The sequence below is a fragment of the Planococcus citri genome, chromosome 2, assembly GCF_950023065.1.
Source record: "Planococcus citri chromosome 2, ihPlaCitr1.1, whole genome shotgun sequence".
Lineage (NCBI taxonomy): Eukaryota > Metazoa > Arthropoda > Insecta > Hemiptera > Pseudococcidae > Planococcus > Planococcus citri.
Window position 1 is genome coordinate 52,022,328 of NC_088678.1, and position 15,346 is coordinate 52,037,673.

The following is a 15,346-nucleotide window of genomic DNA, read 5'->3' on the forward strand; positions in this document are numbered from 1 at the left end:
AAAAAAAAAGGAAAAGAGGCAAAGGCACCGAAGAAAGACGGAAAATATTCCAAGTAGACGAGGCGCGCAAAGTGTTTTATTTTCTATTTACGCTTAATGGCAAAGTTAAAAGGCGAGATTAACGTTGATTGGATGGCTCCGCCTGTGTCGGCGTCGTCCGCCAATGGACGCCTTGTATTCGAATAGAGTCGGAGGCCGCGGCAGCGTCAGCCGTGCATCGAAATACCCGTCGTGAGCGCAACGGAACGGGGAACTGTCAAGCCTTAAGCGTCGTCCAATTTCCGTAATATCATTAAACGGTAACCAATCCAGGCGTTTTGGTCAACATTTTTTCGTTTTAGTCGAGTCGCCGATGTAATTTTTTGGTCGTGGATGTGCAACGAAAACAACAAAAAAAAATCCACGAAAGGGGCCCTCTGTTGTTGTTGTTTTTTTTCATACTTTTTTTTTTGCTCTCGTCCTTTTCTATATACGGTAGCATTTTGTAAATTGTGTGCTGTGTGGCTGCCTGGCTGGCATTAACGTTAATTTATTCAATTAAAAATTAGCCGGCGAGATTTGGCGCAGATCCTTCCTTTTTACGTGTATACGGTTATGTGTGTGTCGTGCTGCTGAAAAGTTTTCGCCGTTTTATATTATTTAATTGATAAAAGAGTGGCGTTTGTACTCACCCTCGGCCTCCGCGCGCTCGCCGAATTCGCGTTTTAGTCGCTGCCTGCAGATATAACGATGGAAGACAATTTAGTAGCGTGCTAATTAGTTCGCCGACACCGGGGGAAGGGTGAACGTGTTGTAATTAAAGGCCTAAAAATTCTGACCTCGCTTTCTCTTCGGCCAACTATGCTCAATAATTTGAGTATCATAGGGCCGAATTTAGTTAGCGGTAAGTTCGATTTCTTCTTATACCTTCGTTTTGTGTGCTCTTCATTGTGCGTATACTACCCTATACCTTTTTAAAGTATAAGATTTTTATTTTGTATCGATTTTTTTTTTGGTAGTTTTTTGGTTTATGCGGTTAAATGTGTATGATTTTTAAAGTGTGCCGACCGATACAATTTTTTTCAATTTTATTATAATGTAGTTTTGTGCAGTGCATGGATACATTTGTGATGACGTTTGAGTGTTTTTTGATATTTGTAGCAATTATGTGCCAATTTTTTCACCCTCAGTTTTTTTATAGTGTTAGGTTGAAATGTAAACAACATCTTTGTAGTTGTATTACCATTATTATAACTGCTGATTTTCATGATGGGTAAATGCAACTTTTATTTTGATTTTTGAAAATTTTGATCTAATGAAACTATGCTGATTGGTGATTGTTTTGTATTTATAAATGTGCCTGTGAGGATATCAGTGGAACTCATGGGAGAGAGGCAGAAAGATTCTCGTTTGATTTTTGGGGAAATGTTTTTTAAAACCTTTCTGAATGGGAATTCAAATACTACTGTATAATAGATTGATCTTATGATTATTGATATCAAAATGTTGTTCTTGTGTTTGCCTATTAGCTTTGCATGAATTTAATTTCCATACACGCAGATATTTTTTCAACATAATCTGCTGTTGATTTGATGTTTTTATAGATTTTAGGCTGGTATTTTTTGAAAATTTTTCAATGCTTTAAGTTAAGGAATCTGTTGGTTTTGCAAAACAATTGTAGGTAATACTTGCTTGAGAGAGTATAGATACCCACCAAAGATATCCTTTAAAATCATAATTTGAGACGTATCCTAAAATCCTCAAGGGTACTTAATTGCTTTGAAACCAAAACCGCAGAAAACTGATTTAACTGATCAAAACACATTGCTGAAATATTCCACTTTTCTTGCTATAATTTTATTTCAAAATGTTCTTTCTATTTATGCACCTCACCTAGAAGGTTGGCAATATTCAACTGTACCGAATGAGAAGTTTTGCCTTATTCAAGTATGTATTTGGGTAGTTTTGGAGGTGATTTGAGCAGTTCTGAAGAAAAAAGAGGGCTATTCCAAATCAGTAAAGATCAAATTCACTAAATTGAAAAATTGGTAAAATGAAATATATTAACCCTTTGGAGGTTCCCTAGGTTGTAGGGTTAGCAAATTGAATTGCTTTGATGAGTGTGATAGGGCACCTTGCTCAATTGGCCAAATCACAAAAAAGTTGAGCTTTCGATAAAAAGTTTTGTTGGAAAATGAAAGTTTCCAAAAAGTATAAATGTGACGTTTTCAACAAAAAAAATTGAATACCTAAAGATGCAAAATTTAAAAAAAATTGATCAAAAACATTGAACAAAAGCACTCTTTAAAAAAAAATGAAATGAATTAGAAAAAATATAGGTAAAAAAATAAGATTGAAAAAAGGTCATCTGGCAGTTACAAATTCAACGAGAATCAAATGTTGTTGGCAAAAATGCCTTTGTTTAAAAAATGAAGAAAAGAAAAATCTATGTCGCTAAGAGAGGATTTTTCATCAAGTCATAAAATCTTATTGGAAATGGGGCCGAAATATGACACAAAATTTGGCGAAATTGCGAGCTTTGTCGTGGGGATAACTAATAATAATAACATTTTTGCTTTGAACTGTTTATTTTTATCACTATTTCTCTCTATGTTCGTCTTCATATTCCAACATCCAATTAAGGGGTAAAATACTTATTTTTTTCCAAAATGGAAGAAAATTTTATGCCCCACATCTCGTGCTTCAAAGCAAAAATGTTTTTATCATTATATAGTTACCCCCCGCCCCCCTCAATAACAAAGCTCGCAATTTGGCCAAATTTTATGTCATATTTGGGTCCGATTTTCAACAAAATTTCGTGACTTGATGAAAAATCCTCTCTTAGGAACATAGATTTTTTTTTCATTTTTTGGTCAAAGGTATTTCTTTTACCAAGTTTTTATTTTTGCTCAACTTATGAACTGCCAGACGACCTTTTTTACTACCGTTATTATACGACTTTTTCCCTCATTAACTCTTTAAAAATATTTTCAAAAAGTGCTTTTGTTTAATGCTTTTTACTCGTGTTGTTGAATTATTTTTGAAAAAAACTTCCAATTTATATTCATTTGTTTTGTTGGAAATGAAGGATTTAAGCTTTTTCAAAACTTTCATTTTCCAACATGATTTTTCTTTGAAAGCTCAACTTTTTTGTGATTTAGTCAATTGAGCAGGGTACTCTATTACACTCATTAAAGCAACTTATTTCCCGAACATGAAAACCTAGAGAACCTCCAAACGGTCAAGTTGAGGAATCTGTTAGTTTTGCTAAACAAGTGTAAGTAGGTATCCTTTTGCTTGAGAGAATATAGGTAAGTAAATACCTACTAAAGGCATCCTTCAAAATCATATAATTTGGAACGTAGGTATCCTAAAACCCTCATGGGTATATCTACTCAATTAATTGCTTTGAAACCAAAACCACAAAAAAATGGTTCAAGCAATCAAAACACATTGATGAAATATTCCACATTTCTTGAAATAATTTTATTTCAAAATGTACTTTTTACTTGTCTTATACACCTGGAAGGTTGGCAATATTCAACTGTAATGGGAAGTGGTGCCTTCTTTGTGTAGTTCTGGAGGCGATTTGATCAGGTCTGAAGAGAGAAAAAGGACTGCTCCAAATCAGTAAAGGTCAACAACAAATTTACTAAATTGTAAACTCAGTAAAATGAAGTAATGTTTAAAATGCTTGCTTGGACCGTCGTGATTTTGAGTGAAACTTTCGCAGGAAGAGTCGAATCACACGCTAATTTTTTTTTAAAAATATGATCCCCTCTCATCACTGTAGGAGAAATTGGTGCATGTTGTCTCTCCTTTTTGAAAACAATTTTAAAAGTGTGAAATTATGTATTTTCTGATGTAGGTAAATATGTTTAAAAGATGTGTATAAAAGGCTTGTTTTCACACTAAGTACCTACTTACAAACCGAAAGTCTTTCCAAAATTGTTACAAATTGCAAATTCTTCAGAAAAATTTTCCAAACGTTGACATTTTTCCTGGATGGACTTATTTTATAAAATACTGAAAAATTGAAAAAATGAGAAGTGGACGAGAGTTGTGTGGCAGAATTCGCATAAAAGGAAGTGTATAATATGTTTAAATGTTTCCCTATACCTTTTTTGGATTCTTAAGGTGCACGAAAAAAAAAATTAATAAAAATTACCTACTATTTCAGTATAGTAACCAGATCCCATTCAAAAATAATAGTGATTTATACTCAGCCAAAAAAACACATTTTACCTAGAATTACGTAAAATTTATTACTCTGGAGTAAATTTTACTATAGGCTCATAGTAAAATTTACTAATCTCATAGTAAAAATCACAATATTTTTGAATGGGATCCGGTTACTGTGTGAAATAGTAAAAATTATCCATAATTTTGTTTCCGTGTGCTTTGCCGCTCCCCCTCCCCCCTCCCTAAAATAAACCATCAAAGTTTTGATCCAGAGATGTTCAGGTGGTTCTGAAAAAAAACTTGAAATATAAGTACGAGGACGTTCAGAACAATCCTAAAAGTAGAGTTGGGTTGCTTTATATTATAGTTCCTTAAATTTGTGAAAAATTATTCTCAAATGTTGAGTTATTTGAGTGAACTATACTAACGATTATGATTTGGGTGATTGCTTTTAGAAATTAGTCGAATACCTATGACATGTCAAGTGGTGAAGGAGGGAGGGTCAATTACTCAAATTTTATAAGTGCCTGCATTTTTTCTCACGTAGGCCTACATAGTTACTAAGTAAAATAAGCACGAACTCGATTAGATCATTTTCTTGATTTCATTTTAACATAGTACCTAAAACTAACCTTTTCATCTTTATTCAAATTTCCGTTTGGCAAGATGACTTTTTTAGCTACCCCATGAGTCTCTATTGTAAGTAAGGTTTTGTAAGATGTTTTAAATCAGTTTTCCCTTTTTCCTTTTTTTTTCTTCTTCATGAACATTATTTTTTGTGTATGTAACTTTTGTTGTGGTTAATTTGAAAATTCGAGCTGTTATCTATATTTTATTCAATTTTGAAAATCTCTTGTTTTTGAGAACATTCTTTTGGTACTCGGAATTTTAAAAAAATATTATCGAAAGGGAAACGTTTTTAAACTGTTGTTCGGTATCGCATCTCGGGTTGTCTAAATATTCAACTATGGATTCTAGCTTTTGTTATTTGTTGCTTTTTTAAAACTCCTTTTTAACTTTGTTTTTGTACAAAGACAGGTGAGCTAAATTTCTTCTTCTCCTTTTTTTTGTATTTTCAAAATAAAAAACGACGAGTCGACGAAAATTTAATCTAAATTTGAACGTTTTGAAATAGTTACCATGCAATTGTACCTTTTGTAGAGATTGAAAAAAAAAGAACCATTATATACTTTAATTAAGTATTAAGGTCTGCGATTATTTCATTTTAAAAATTAATGTAGTCACTGTAGTCTGAAAAAAAAGAAACATTAGGTACCTATACTTTAATGATTGAAGTCTGCGATTATCCTCCTTCTTATTAAAAGAATTTGTTGAATACGTTCGTTAAAAACCTGGCGACAGTCCGCCAGCCTTTCCTATTGAACCGATTTTGCTCAAATTTTTCAGAAAATGTTCCTTACATGTAGGTAGATGTGTTATGAAACATTTAGAATTCAAAATTATTTAGTTTGAGCCCAAAAAATTTTAAATGCATTATTTTGAACAATTTTAACCTTGATTTTTCATTTCGCAGCGGAATATTTTCATTTGCTAGACATTTCCCTTATTATCAAATGGTAAACAAAATATTCAAAATTAAGATGAAAATAAAAACCTTAGGTAATTTGTTCACACTCACTAAAAATTGTGGGTTATTAAGCAAATCAATTTAATTAAACACATGTTGAAAGATGTCCATTACCTATTGATATTCGAGACCTAATACCGTAATACGTACATTATACAGGGTGTTCCAGAATAACCTTTCACTTTTGTTTTATTAGTAGCTCTGAGAGAAAAATGGTTACGGAAATTTTTTTATAACCAAAATGAAGTAGAAATGTGCCGTTTTTAGACCATATATTTGAGTTTTCATTATAAATTAAGTTTTAAAAATTATTCCACCAAGATGTTTTCCATCATTTTTGACACAATCGACCAAACGTTTTTTAAAATTATTGAACACTTTGTTGAGCATTTCTCTTCTAATCAGTCTTGATTCACGAATAATATTATCTAGGAGCTGTTTCAGAGTCCTAGGATCATCTTGATATACTTTTGACTTGAGGTAACCCCATAAAAAAAAATCACATGCTGAAAAATCAGGGGATCGAGGTGGCCATGAAATTTCTGTGTTCAGCGAAATTATTCGATGACCAAAATGCTCACGCAATAAAGAAATCGTGTCCGTTGCGGAATGACAGGTAGCGCCATCCTGTTGGAACCAAGTAACTCTATACTTGTGTCTGCGTTTCAATTCAGGAATGAGAAACTCGTTTAACATTTTGCGATACCTCTCACCGTTCACCGTTTCATCAAACACATACGGTCCCACTATACCGAATTTAGCCACGCCCATCCAAACAGTCAACTTAGCGGAGTGTAGAGGTTTCTCGTGTATTATCATCGGATTCTCTGTCGACCAGTAGCGCATATTTTGTTTATTCACATCACCGTTTAGATAAAAATGAGCTTCATCAGTAAAGAGTAACGAGTTCAATGGAATCTCACCAGTATCAATTCTTGTAAGCATATCCTCGGCAAATGATTTTCTTCTCACAAAATCAGTTTTTTGTAACTTTTGAATGATTAAAATCTTATATGGATGGAAACTGAGGTCTTCAGATAAAATTCGTTGCAGAGAAGTTGGTTTGATTTTTAAATTTAACGCTCGTTTACGTATTGAAGTGGTAGGGGTAGTCTGTACTGAATGCCTTACTCGGTCCGTTGTTTCTGGCGTTCTTACTGATCTTTTCCGACCTGTAGGCTTATTTTTACAAGCATGAGCGGTTTTCTCGAAGTTTTTTACCCATAATTTCACTGTTGGCCTCGATGGCACTTCACTTTTACCGGTAAGTTTAAAATGTTTGCGGAAGGCACGAATTGCACTAATGTAAGAGTCATTATTTTTGAAAAAGGCCTTTACAATAAAAGCGCGCTGCACAGCCGTCCACTTCTCCATGGTAAAAAATTAATACTGAAACATAATTCGGCATGTGTTGGCTACCTGGAACCGCTTTTACCATTCCCCTAACACCATTTGAACGCAGATCAGTGCTCACCAAAATGTGAAAGGTTATTCTGGAACACCCTGTACTTATTGTTAGGTACCTACATATTTCTAAAAAAAAAAAAACAAAACTAGAAAATCGAGGTTCATTAGAATGAGGGGCCGGAGTGCGAGGGAGGTTTCTATTTGAGGTAATTTGTTTAAAAATGACTTCCTGAGCTCTGGGGGAAAATGTGAGGTGGCAAAGTACACCTCATTGCAAAAATTGGTCCAAAAAAATACATATGTAATGTGAGGACAAGGATGGTGCCGATACTCGATCAGGATCAAGCGAGCAGTGTGAGTGAAGCCATTAAGCCTAAAAATAAAAAAATGGAATTACCACGACCTCACCATCGAAGCCAGGGCGCGAGTTTTTATTTATTTTTTTTAAATGCACAATTTGTTTTTCTTTTGAAAAATGTTCCTTCAAACTTGGGTATTTGAAATAAATCACAAGTTTCTATAAAAATAGCACTAGGAACGAACAAAGAAATATTTCGATAGGTATATGAAATAAATAAATAACATTTTACAAGAATTCCAAACATTTTTTCAACCTGAACTATTTCGAGATCAGTCCCTCTTTTATGCTTCTGAAATTTAAAAAAAAAGAAGTTCAGCAATACTTTGAATAAATAATGATGAAACAAATATTCAAGTATGTAATACCCTTCCTCCTCCACCCCCCCAAAATTGCACAGATGCTTTTTTCCTGCAACTGATAAACAATTTGCCGCAGATCGTCGGTAGTCACTTGATAAACGGTTGCGCTTTATTTTGAAAAGCAGACACGTGGCAGACTTGCTCAACTAACAAGAGTATCAAGTTACCAATAGTTAAATAAAAGATAACCTACGTGTTACCTTCGTTTTAAAAATCATTTTACAAAAAAAAGTAGGCATGTCGGTTAAATATTTATCATAAACCTATTGAAAAAACTTTCAAGGTGAGATTAGTTTTGAGTCGAACTTCCGGATTGATAGGTTTAGGTATTACCTACAGAAACAGATAGATATTTGGCATAGATAAAGGTATGGTTCATCACTAGTGAAATAGTTTCTGTGAAATTACGTAGGTACATTTTTTTCTGGTAAATAGTCATCATTACTCATCTGGGAAAAATTTAGAATGGTGGTTTCTCACTCTCCCTCTCCATAACTTGGAGCTGAAAATGGCTCAAATTCACACGCTCCAACTGGACCGGATGTGCAGAATAAATTTTCAATTGAAATTTGAAATTTTATATGACCTTGAAAATTACTTTTTGTTGAAATTTTTATTTTTATGGATTTTTTTTTTCAAAATGACTGTAATAAAAAGACAGGTTAAGTAATTAGTCAGTTCCACTCTAAAAATTTTTACATGTGATTTTCACCCGGAATTTTTCTCTTTGAACCGTTCGTGGCTAGGTTTCTCAAGACTTGCTGCATATTACGTATGAGGTTTTTATCTGAGGCATAAATTTTTCCTACGGTTTTCTGTTCTTTTTGAATCTCATATCTAACCTCTTGAGATTGATGTTATGTTTTCTCATTCGAAAAAGTACCTTGAGAAATATTTTCTATTTCCAAGCAAGTAACTTTCATTCCTTAGTTCATAAAGATCCCAAATGTCGACCTTTGCATTGATGATCTTTGGCATAGTTCTTGTTCCTATGCGCATTAATTATTTGTTATTACATATATACATATTGTGTAATTGCTCCTTCTTTCAATGAATACTAAACCTAAGCATTTTCGATGTTCGCAGGATCCAAAGAATGTGAAGATCTCAAAAGACTCAATCACCATCACCACCATCATCACATTCACCACAATCAACACAACGATTTGAAAAGTTCGCTGGATCATTCGCATCTGACACCTTCGATACGAGTATCATCTTTCGATCATCACGCTGCCATCGCCTCAGGTCTATCTTCTGCCAACGGCAACGACGATAATAAACCGACCAAACAGAAAAGGCACAGAACGAGGTTCACACCGGCTCAGTTAAACGAACTAGAGAGGTGTTTCTCTAAAACGCATTATCCCGATATATTCATGCGAGAGGAAATCGCCATGAGGATCGGACTAACCGAATCCAGAGTCCAGGTAATTAATATTTTTTTTGTTTCCTTTTTTATATAGCCCAAAAACCTATACCTATCGTTTTATATCTGTACACGAGACTATAGGCGAGAAAATCTAGATTTTTAAAACCTTTTAAAACGTATATTAGGGCACTTTAAGTACTTATACCATATATACTTACTTGTGCAAAATATCCAGCGTGAGCTACTTGGTACTGTACTTTTAATTAAATTACTTCGCGGTGCTTTTATCTGTTTACTTCCGTTATACTCGCGCCGGATCACTTTAAAATAGAATAGGACTATAGTTTTCATCATTGATTATCTCGTTGGCAGCGGTTGGCGCTTTTTATTTCATTGATGTAGCGCGCGAATTGAACTCCAACTCGCGTATAGTAAGCTGATTTTACAAATTTACACGATCTCGACTCGGTCATTTCGTTCGTATATGCGATAATATACTTTTCAGTTGTATTACCAACGGTTTAAGGGCCCACCTGTAACTGTTTTATTCGAGCCATAAAAGTAGGCAACCCTTTTACTTACCCTTTTTTTTTTGTTGATTACCTGCAATTTACACGTTTCATTACCGCCGAGTTGGAAGTATTTTTTTATGCTTTTTACTGCTTAAAGAAAGCGGTCTGTTTGATGTCGCCATAATAATCGTTTAAAACCAACAAAAAGCCGGTGTAATGGAAAATCGAAATCGTTTTTGTACCCGAGACTACTGTACCGCGTGCTTGCGGTGCTGGTGGGACCTAGACATGGGTCAGTCCGATATTTAAATTGTATTGTTGGATCGATTAAGTCGGACGATTCGTTGTAAAAAGGCGTTTAAGTTTTTATTTCCAGCTATCTTGTGATCTATAGGTACGTACTTGTGTGGAAATTGAGCGGAAATCGAGTCTTGTGTGTGTGGTTCGGGGTCGGATTGTTCTTTACCTATTCATACCTGCATTTAGATCGGAAATTGTATTTGTTAATATTATTATTCTTATCAACCGCGGGTAGACCAAAAATGGGCTGATAAAATAAGGTGAAAAAAACAATCACTGATACCTTCCTATTCACTTTTCAACAGTTTTAAGATTTTAGAACAATCCCTGCTTGAAGTCGAGGAAAGAAAACAATGATGGAGAAATGTCCAAAAAATCTACCAAAAATAAGAAATCACGGTAAGGAGAGAAGGAAAGATGATTTGAAGTCATTCTAAAGCGAGCAATGACCTTTTTTAAAAATGTAATCCAACAAAAAGTAGTTTACAGAAGATATAAAATGGCGAAATCAATTCTCAGACAGTTTACTCGTGCAAAATATCGTGAAAAAATGGACAGAGTGTCAGAGTTATAAGTTGAAGAATACAACCAGAGCCTACGGGGGGGGGGGGGGTTGGCCGATCTCCTGCAGCTTTTTCTCAGTCGGAGTTTTAGAAAAAATTTTACCCAAGTCGCCCTAATCTTGGAGGAGTACATATACCTATACTCGTAATTGTTGAGTTTTGCCAATTTTTTCCAACAAACTACTTACGTAAAATTCAAACTTTGAATTAAATCTCGACTGAATTTTGAAAATAAATAATTTCCCTGAAAATGTTTGGTTTTTCGAAGCATTATGCACGCGAAGAAATACCATAAAAAAGTGTTAAATACTGAAAATGTAAAAAAATGTTGAATCATTATACCATCTTGTCTAATATTTTTTGAGGAATAAGAAAATTTTTGATTTTTTTAAAATGAATAACTTATACCCAATCTGTACTTATTCATTCAACATTTTTTCAAAGAGACAGCCAATCTGGCAATGATTTTTAGTTGACATTTTCAAAATTTCCTGTCGGTATTTTTATCATCCACATCTCCTTTAATGAAACAGCTCGAATCATATCTGAATACAAAATGAAACAGAGCAAAACATCAGAAATATGTAAAAATTATAGGACATGAAAAATTCAGACAATGTAAAAGTATGTACAGAAAATAATTGATGCTAATTCGCTGAAACAATGGTCAGTATACTGGAAAGAAAAAGGGGTAATAATTGAACTTCCTAAGAGAAAAAAAAATATAGCAGAATTCAATATGTATTTTCGAAACATTGTCCTCGCATGTAAAAATACCTGAAATACGAGTACAATTTTCAGTTGCCAGAGACGAATTTTTGAGAATTTTTTGAACTCGAAAACAGGCTTTTAAACTTGATAAATTTTGATGTAAAATTCTTGATGATACAATTTTATACATTTTTAGTTACCTGCTACGAAAAATTTCCATCAGACCACGTTGAATCATTCACAGGGTCAAAATTCACTGGACACTTCTGTCCTCCCGAAGTTCCGGAATTTTTGAAATGCTTATTAGAACTGGCAAGGTCGTCGATAGCCAATTCTGGCCCGGGGCAAATATGATTCGATCCCATTTCCAGGGACGAAACTAAATAGAGATTTTTGAGAGGGGGAGGGGGTTCAACTAGAAATTTGGCGACTGTGGGGGAAACATACCAATTTTGCCAATTGATATCATTTTCATATGATTTATAAAAATTTGGATTTTCTGTTTTGGATTTTCGGGGCCCAAATGAAAATTTTTAAATTTTAAAACAAGAAACAAATTGATCCGAGTGAAGCAAGTGCGAAAGTTTTTGAAAACTTGATCCGCAGAGCGAAAACTTCTGGAAATTTGCATTTTAAGAGAATAAAAACGATACTTTTTTATGCAAGGAGATTATTTTTTGGCTTTTAGAATTTTAGAATTTGAAAGATTTTTTTTTAGAATGTATATTTTGAAAAAGAAAAGGGAACAGGCCCAAGTGAGAGCGAAAGCTATTGAAAATTTGTATTTCGAGAAGCTTGAAAACAATACTTTTTATGCGAGAAGTTTAATTTTTCACTCTAAAACATCAAAAGTTGAATAATATTTCTTAGTATGTATACGTCATAAACACCCAAAAAAATCTTTTTAGAAATTTTAATTCTAAAAGAAAAAAGAAAACAAGCCTGAGTGGAGAGAGGACAAAAGCTTTCAAAAATTTATGTTTTTTAAGAAGTAAAAAAAAGGGTTTTCTTTCATCACAGGCCCTTCTTTTGCTGGGTCCTTAAGAAAGCGCGGGCCCGGGGCGAACTTCTCCCTGGGCTCCCTCTCTCGACAGCCTTGAGATCTGTTGCTCTTATTCAGTTTATTTCATAAAATAATTTTCTGGTACCTAGGTACATATACTTTTTAAAAATTTGGAGTGAAAGGGAAGGTGTGATTGTTTCAAGGAATTTGACCCCCTCGACGTCATTCAATCAACATTTGTGTAGTCTAGAATTGTATTAGAAACAATTTTAACTTTAAATTTGTGAAATTGAATTGATAGAACGAGAGTTGAGGATTTTCCCCCTAGTTTTTATACTTTTATCGCAATCTTTTATGAGTTCATGTTTACCTATACCTATGTGTTAAACGATGATATACCTACTTACTCGTATGATTCGATTTCTCTAATGATGAATTGTTCCTGTTCAAAATCGTTTGTTAATCTTGCTCTTTTGGTGGATTTCTTGAACTAAAAGTTGGAAAAAATGTCAATCTATAACCTAGGTACATTTCTATTGATCTACAGGGTGCCCAAAAATATCGTGAACCCCAAAGAAAGTTTTTCATTGAAAATATAGGTTGGCAACGTGAAATAGATGCATATGATTGGTGGAATGTTATCTCTCTAGTCCAACAACCAATCATGTGCTATCGTTATTATCATTCACTGTGACCAACCGAAATATTTGGCAGAAAACTTTTTTAGGGGTTCACGATATTTCTGGGCCTCTGTATAAAGCTGTAAATGTTTGGTATGGACTATATTTTGGACCCTCTCCGCTCTCCTTCTCCTTCAATCGGGCCCTCATTCCAGCCGTTTTGAGCAGCTCTAAAGTCTTCAGAAAGTTTAATGAAATTTATAAGAAGAATTCATGCAATCAAAATTCTGGCTGTCAAGATATTTTTGCATGCTTTTTCGATCAAAGGGTACCCCCCGATAAGATAGGCAAAATGCCCTTAACCTCAGATTTCGATGAAACTCACAGGGTATGTTTAGTACCCCCAAAAAATAATTTTGGGCCCATAGCCCGCTCCCCACCCCACCCCCCTCAGCCAGGGGGGCCAAAAAACGCGTTTTTCAGGGGGAAAATTCTGTATCAGCGCGTAATTAAGATAAATTGATTCTGTAAACGAATATAGTTAGAAGATACATGGGCGTACCTCCCTGAATTTTTTCAGAATTTTTCATCACACGGGGAGAGAAGGGGGGACAAAAGAAAACTTTAAATCGACATTACTCCGGAACGAAAAAACATACCAAAACGATTTTTTCGTCAAATATGTATCTTTAGGTCTACTTTCTATAGAAGTCATCACCCGGCCATTTGGAGTGGTGGGTCAAGCTCAAAAGCTCAAAAAACTCTAAAAAAAAACACGTTTTTTGCGTTTTTCTCCAAAAATATGGACAAATGGCGGAAATCTAAGAGAATCAAGTTGTTCAGCGTGAAATTTTACCTCAGAATTGTGTAATTGAAAATTCATTTACACAGCATGATCGTAAAACTACATGCGCAGAAGTATTTGTGCTTACATCAAGATAGCTGAAAGGGTATTTCTGGGTAAAATAGGTGAAATGTCCCTGTCCTCGGATTTCTGAAATTTTGATGAAACATAGTTGGGTACCATTAAAAAAAATGTCGGAGGCAAAAAATCCCCCCTCCCCACCTCCCCTTGCTCATAATAGCGAAAAAAGGGCCTTTTTCGGGGAGAAAAAATCCATGCTTCAACGAGTTTTGACAAAAAAATCTGTATTCACTCAAAATACTTGAAGGAGATATGATTCTAGCAACTTGAATTTTCTTCAAAAATTGTGGGCCCCCCAGGGGAGATATATTGACAAAAGAAAATTTGAAATCGCCGTATCTCCGAACCTAATTTAAGTACATGAAATTTTTTTTTCAAAGATGTATCTGCATGAGCACTATAATTGGTATTTTTTTTTTCAAATTTTCCCTCCAGGTGGGCCATCTTCAAAAACTCAAAAAACACTCAAAATTGTGTTTTTTTGTCACAGCACCACCAAAAAAAGCGATCCATAATTTTGGATGCTGGCCTCCAAAAACAATAAGAAAACCAACTAACTTCTTTAAGGCTATTCTAATTTTTTGATGAAAAATGGTCAACTTTGGGCGGGGATTGTGCCAAAACTGTAGAACGGATTTTTCTAGGTTTTGCTTTCAAAAGCGAGGGTATGTCGAGATATTTTTGATTCAGGACATTTGATGGCTATAATAGGGAATTGGATGGAGGTACTTTAGACGCTCACATCCCTGTTGTAAAAGCAAAATTAGAAAATATGGCTACATACCCTCGATTTCATAGATGAATCAGTATTGGTGAAAAAAAATTGGAAGAATTTTGAAAATTCACGGAGAAATCCCCGTCTGAAGTTTAGATGGGAGCGGGTCGCAGGACATAAGCACGACTAAATTCGTTCAATCGATTACATGCAGTCTTACGAACTAATGATGAAAATAACGAACAAATCGGTTTCATATTTCGACCGGTTGTCAAATTAGAATGCTCTCCGCAGAGTATACCCTTAAACTCCAATTTTTTGGCCATAGGCACCCCCTCTCCAAATTTTAGGGCGAAAGTAGACAGACAATATGGGTATCATTATCATATGAACCGAACTCGCTGAACATGAATATGAAGTTTGATTTGCAGTTGGACCCTCCCAACGACCACATTGGGGAGAGGGGTTGCCCAAAAATTAGAGTTTTTGTGAAAAATGCTTCATTATAGCGCTATCTACGCCATGCAACTTCTTAATCAAGGTTTTCTTGAATTACAAGTAGCCTACTTTTCAAGTACATGGTATCTAACTCAAAACTATCAGAAAGGTTTCTTTTTGGTGTCGATGATTAAATTTTTATGTGAGTTACCAAGTACATACATTGAAAACATAGGTATTACCTACCTACGTACTATGTAGTAGATTGGGTAAATCACCAAAAAAAGAAAAAAAAACTGGATTTTTACCAA

The 15,346-nt window shown here is 34.5% G+C and overlaps 2 protein-coding genes across 4 annotated transcripts in view; one reads left to right on the plus strand and one right to left on the minus strand.

Annotated features, from left to right (window-relative positions):
- The first annotated feature begins 256 nt into the window (after positions 1–256).
- Positions 257–15,346, plus strand: part of LOC135836398 (homeobox protein orthopedia-like) — a 48,575-nt gene continuing 33,485 nt past the window's right edge. The window contains exons 1-2 of one of the 3 annotated variants that reach the window (XM_065351214.1): positions 257–883; positions 8,963–9,306. In XM_065351214.1, the coding sequence (XP_065207286.1) occupies positions 841–883; positions 8,963–9,306 (387 nt within the window). In that variant the 5' untranslated portion in view covers positions 257–840. Of the gene's footprint in view, positions 884–1,098; positions 1,253–8,962; positions 9,307–15,346 lie in introns of those variants that run through there. The other 2 variants (XM_065351215.1, XM_065351216.1) reach the window with 2 other exon arrangements.
- LOC135836396 (uncharacterized) lies at positions 5,905–7,253 on the minus strand. The gene is made up of 2 exons (XM_065351212.1): positions 6,673–7,253; positions 5,905–6,576 (listed from the first exon to the last, which is right to left on the minus strand). The coding sequence occupies exons 1-2, from the start codon at positions 7,121–7,123 to the stop codon at positions 6,044–6,046; spliced, it is 984 nt and encodes a 327-aa protein (XP_065207284.1). The 5' UTR covers positions 7,124–7,253; the 3' UTR covers positions 5,905–6,043.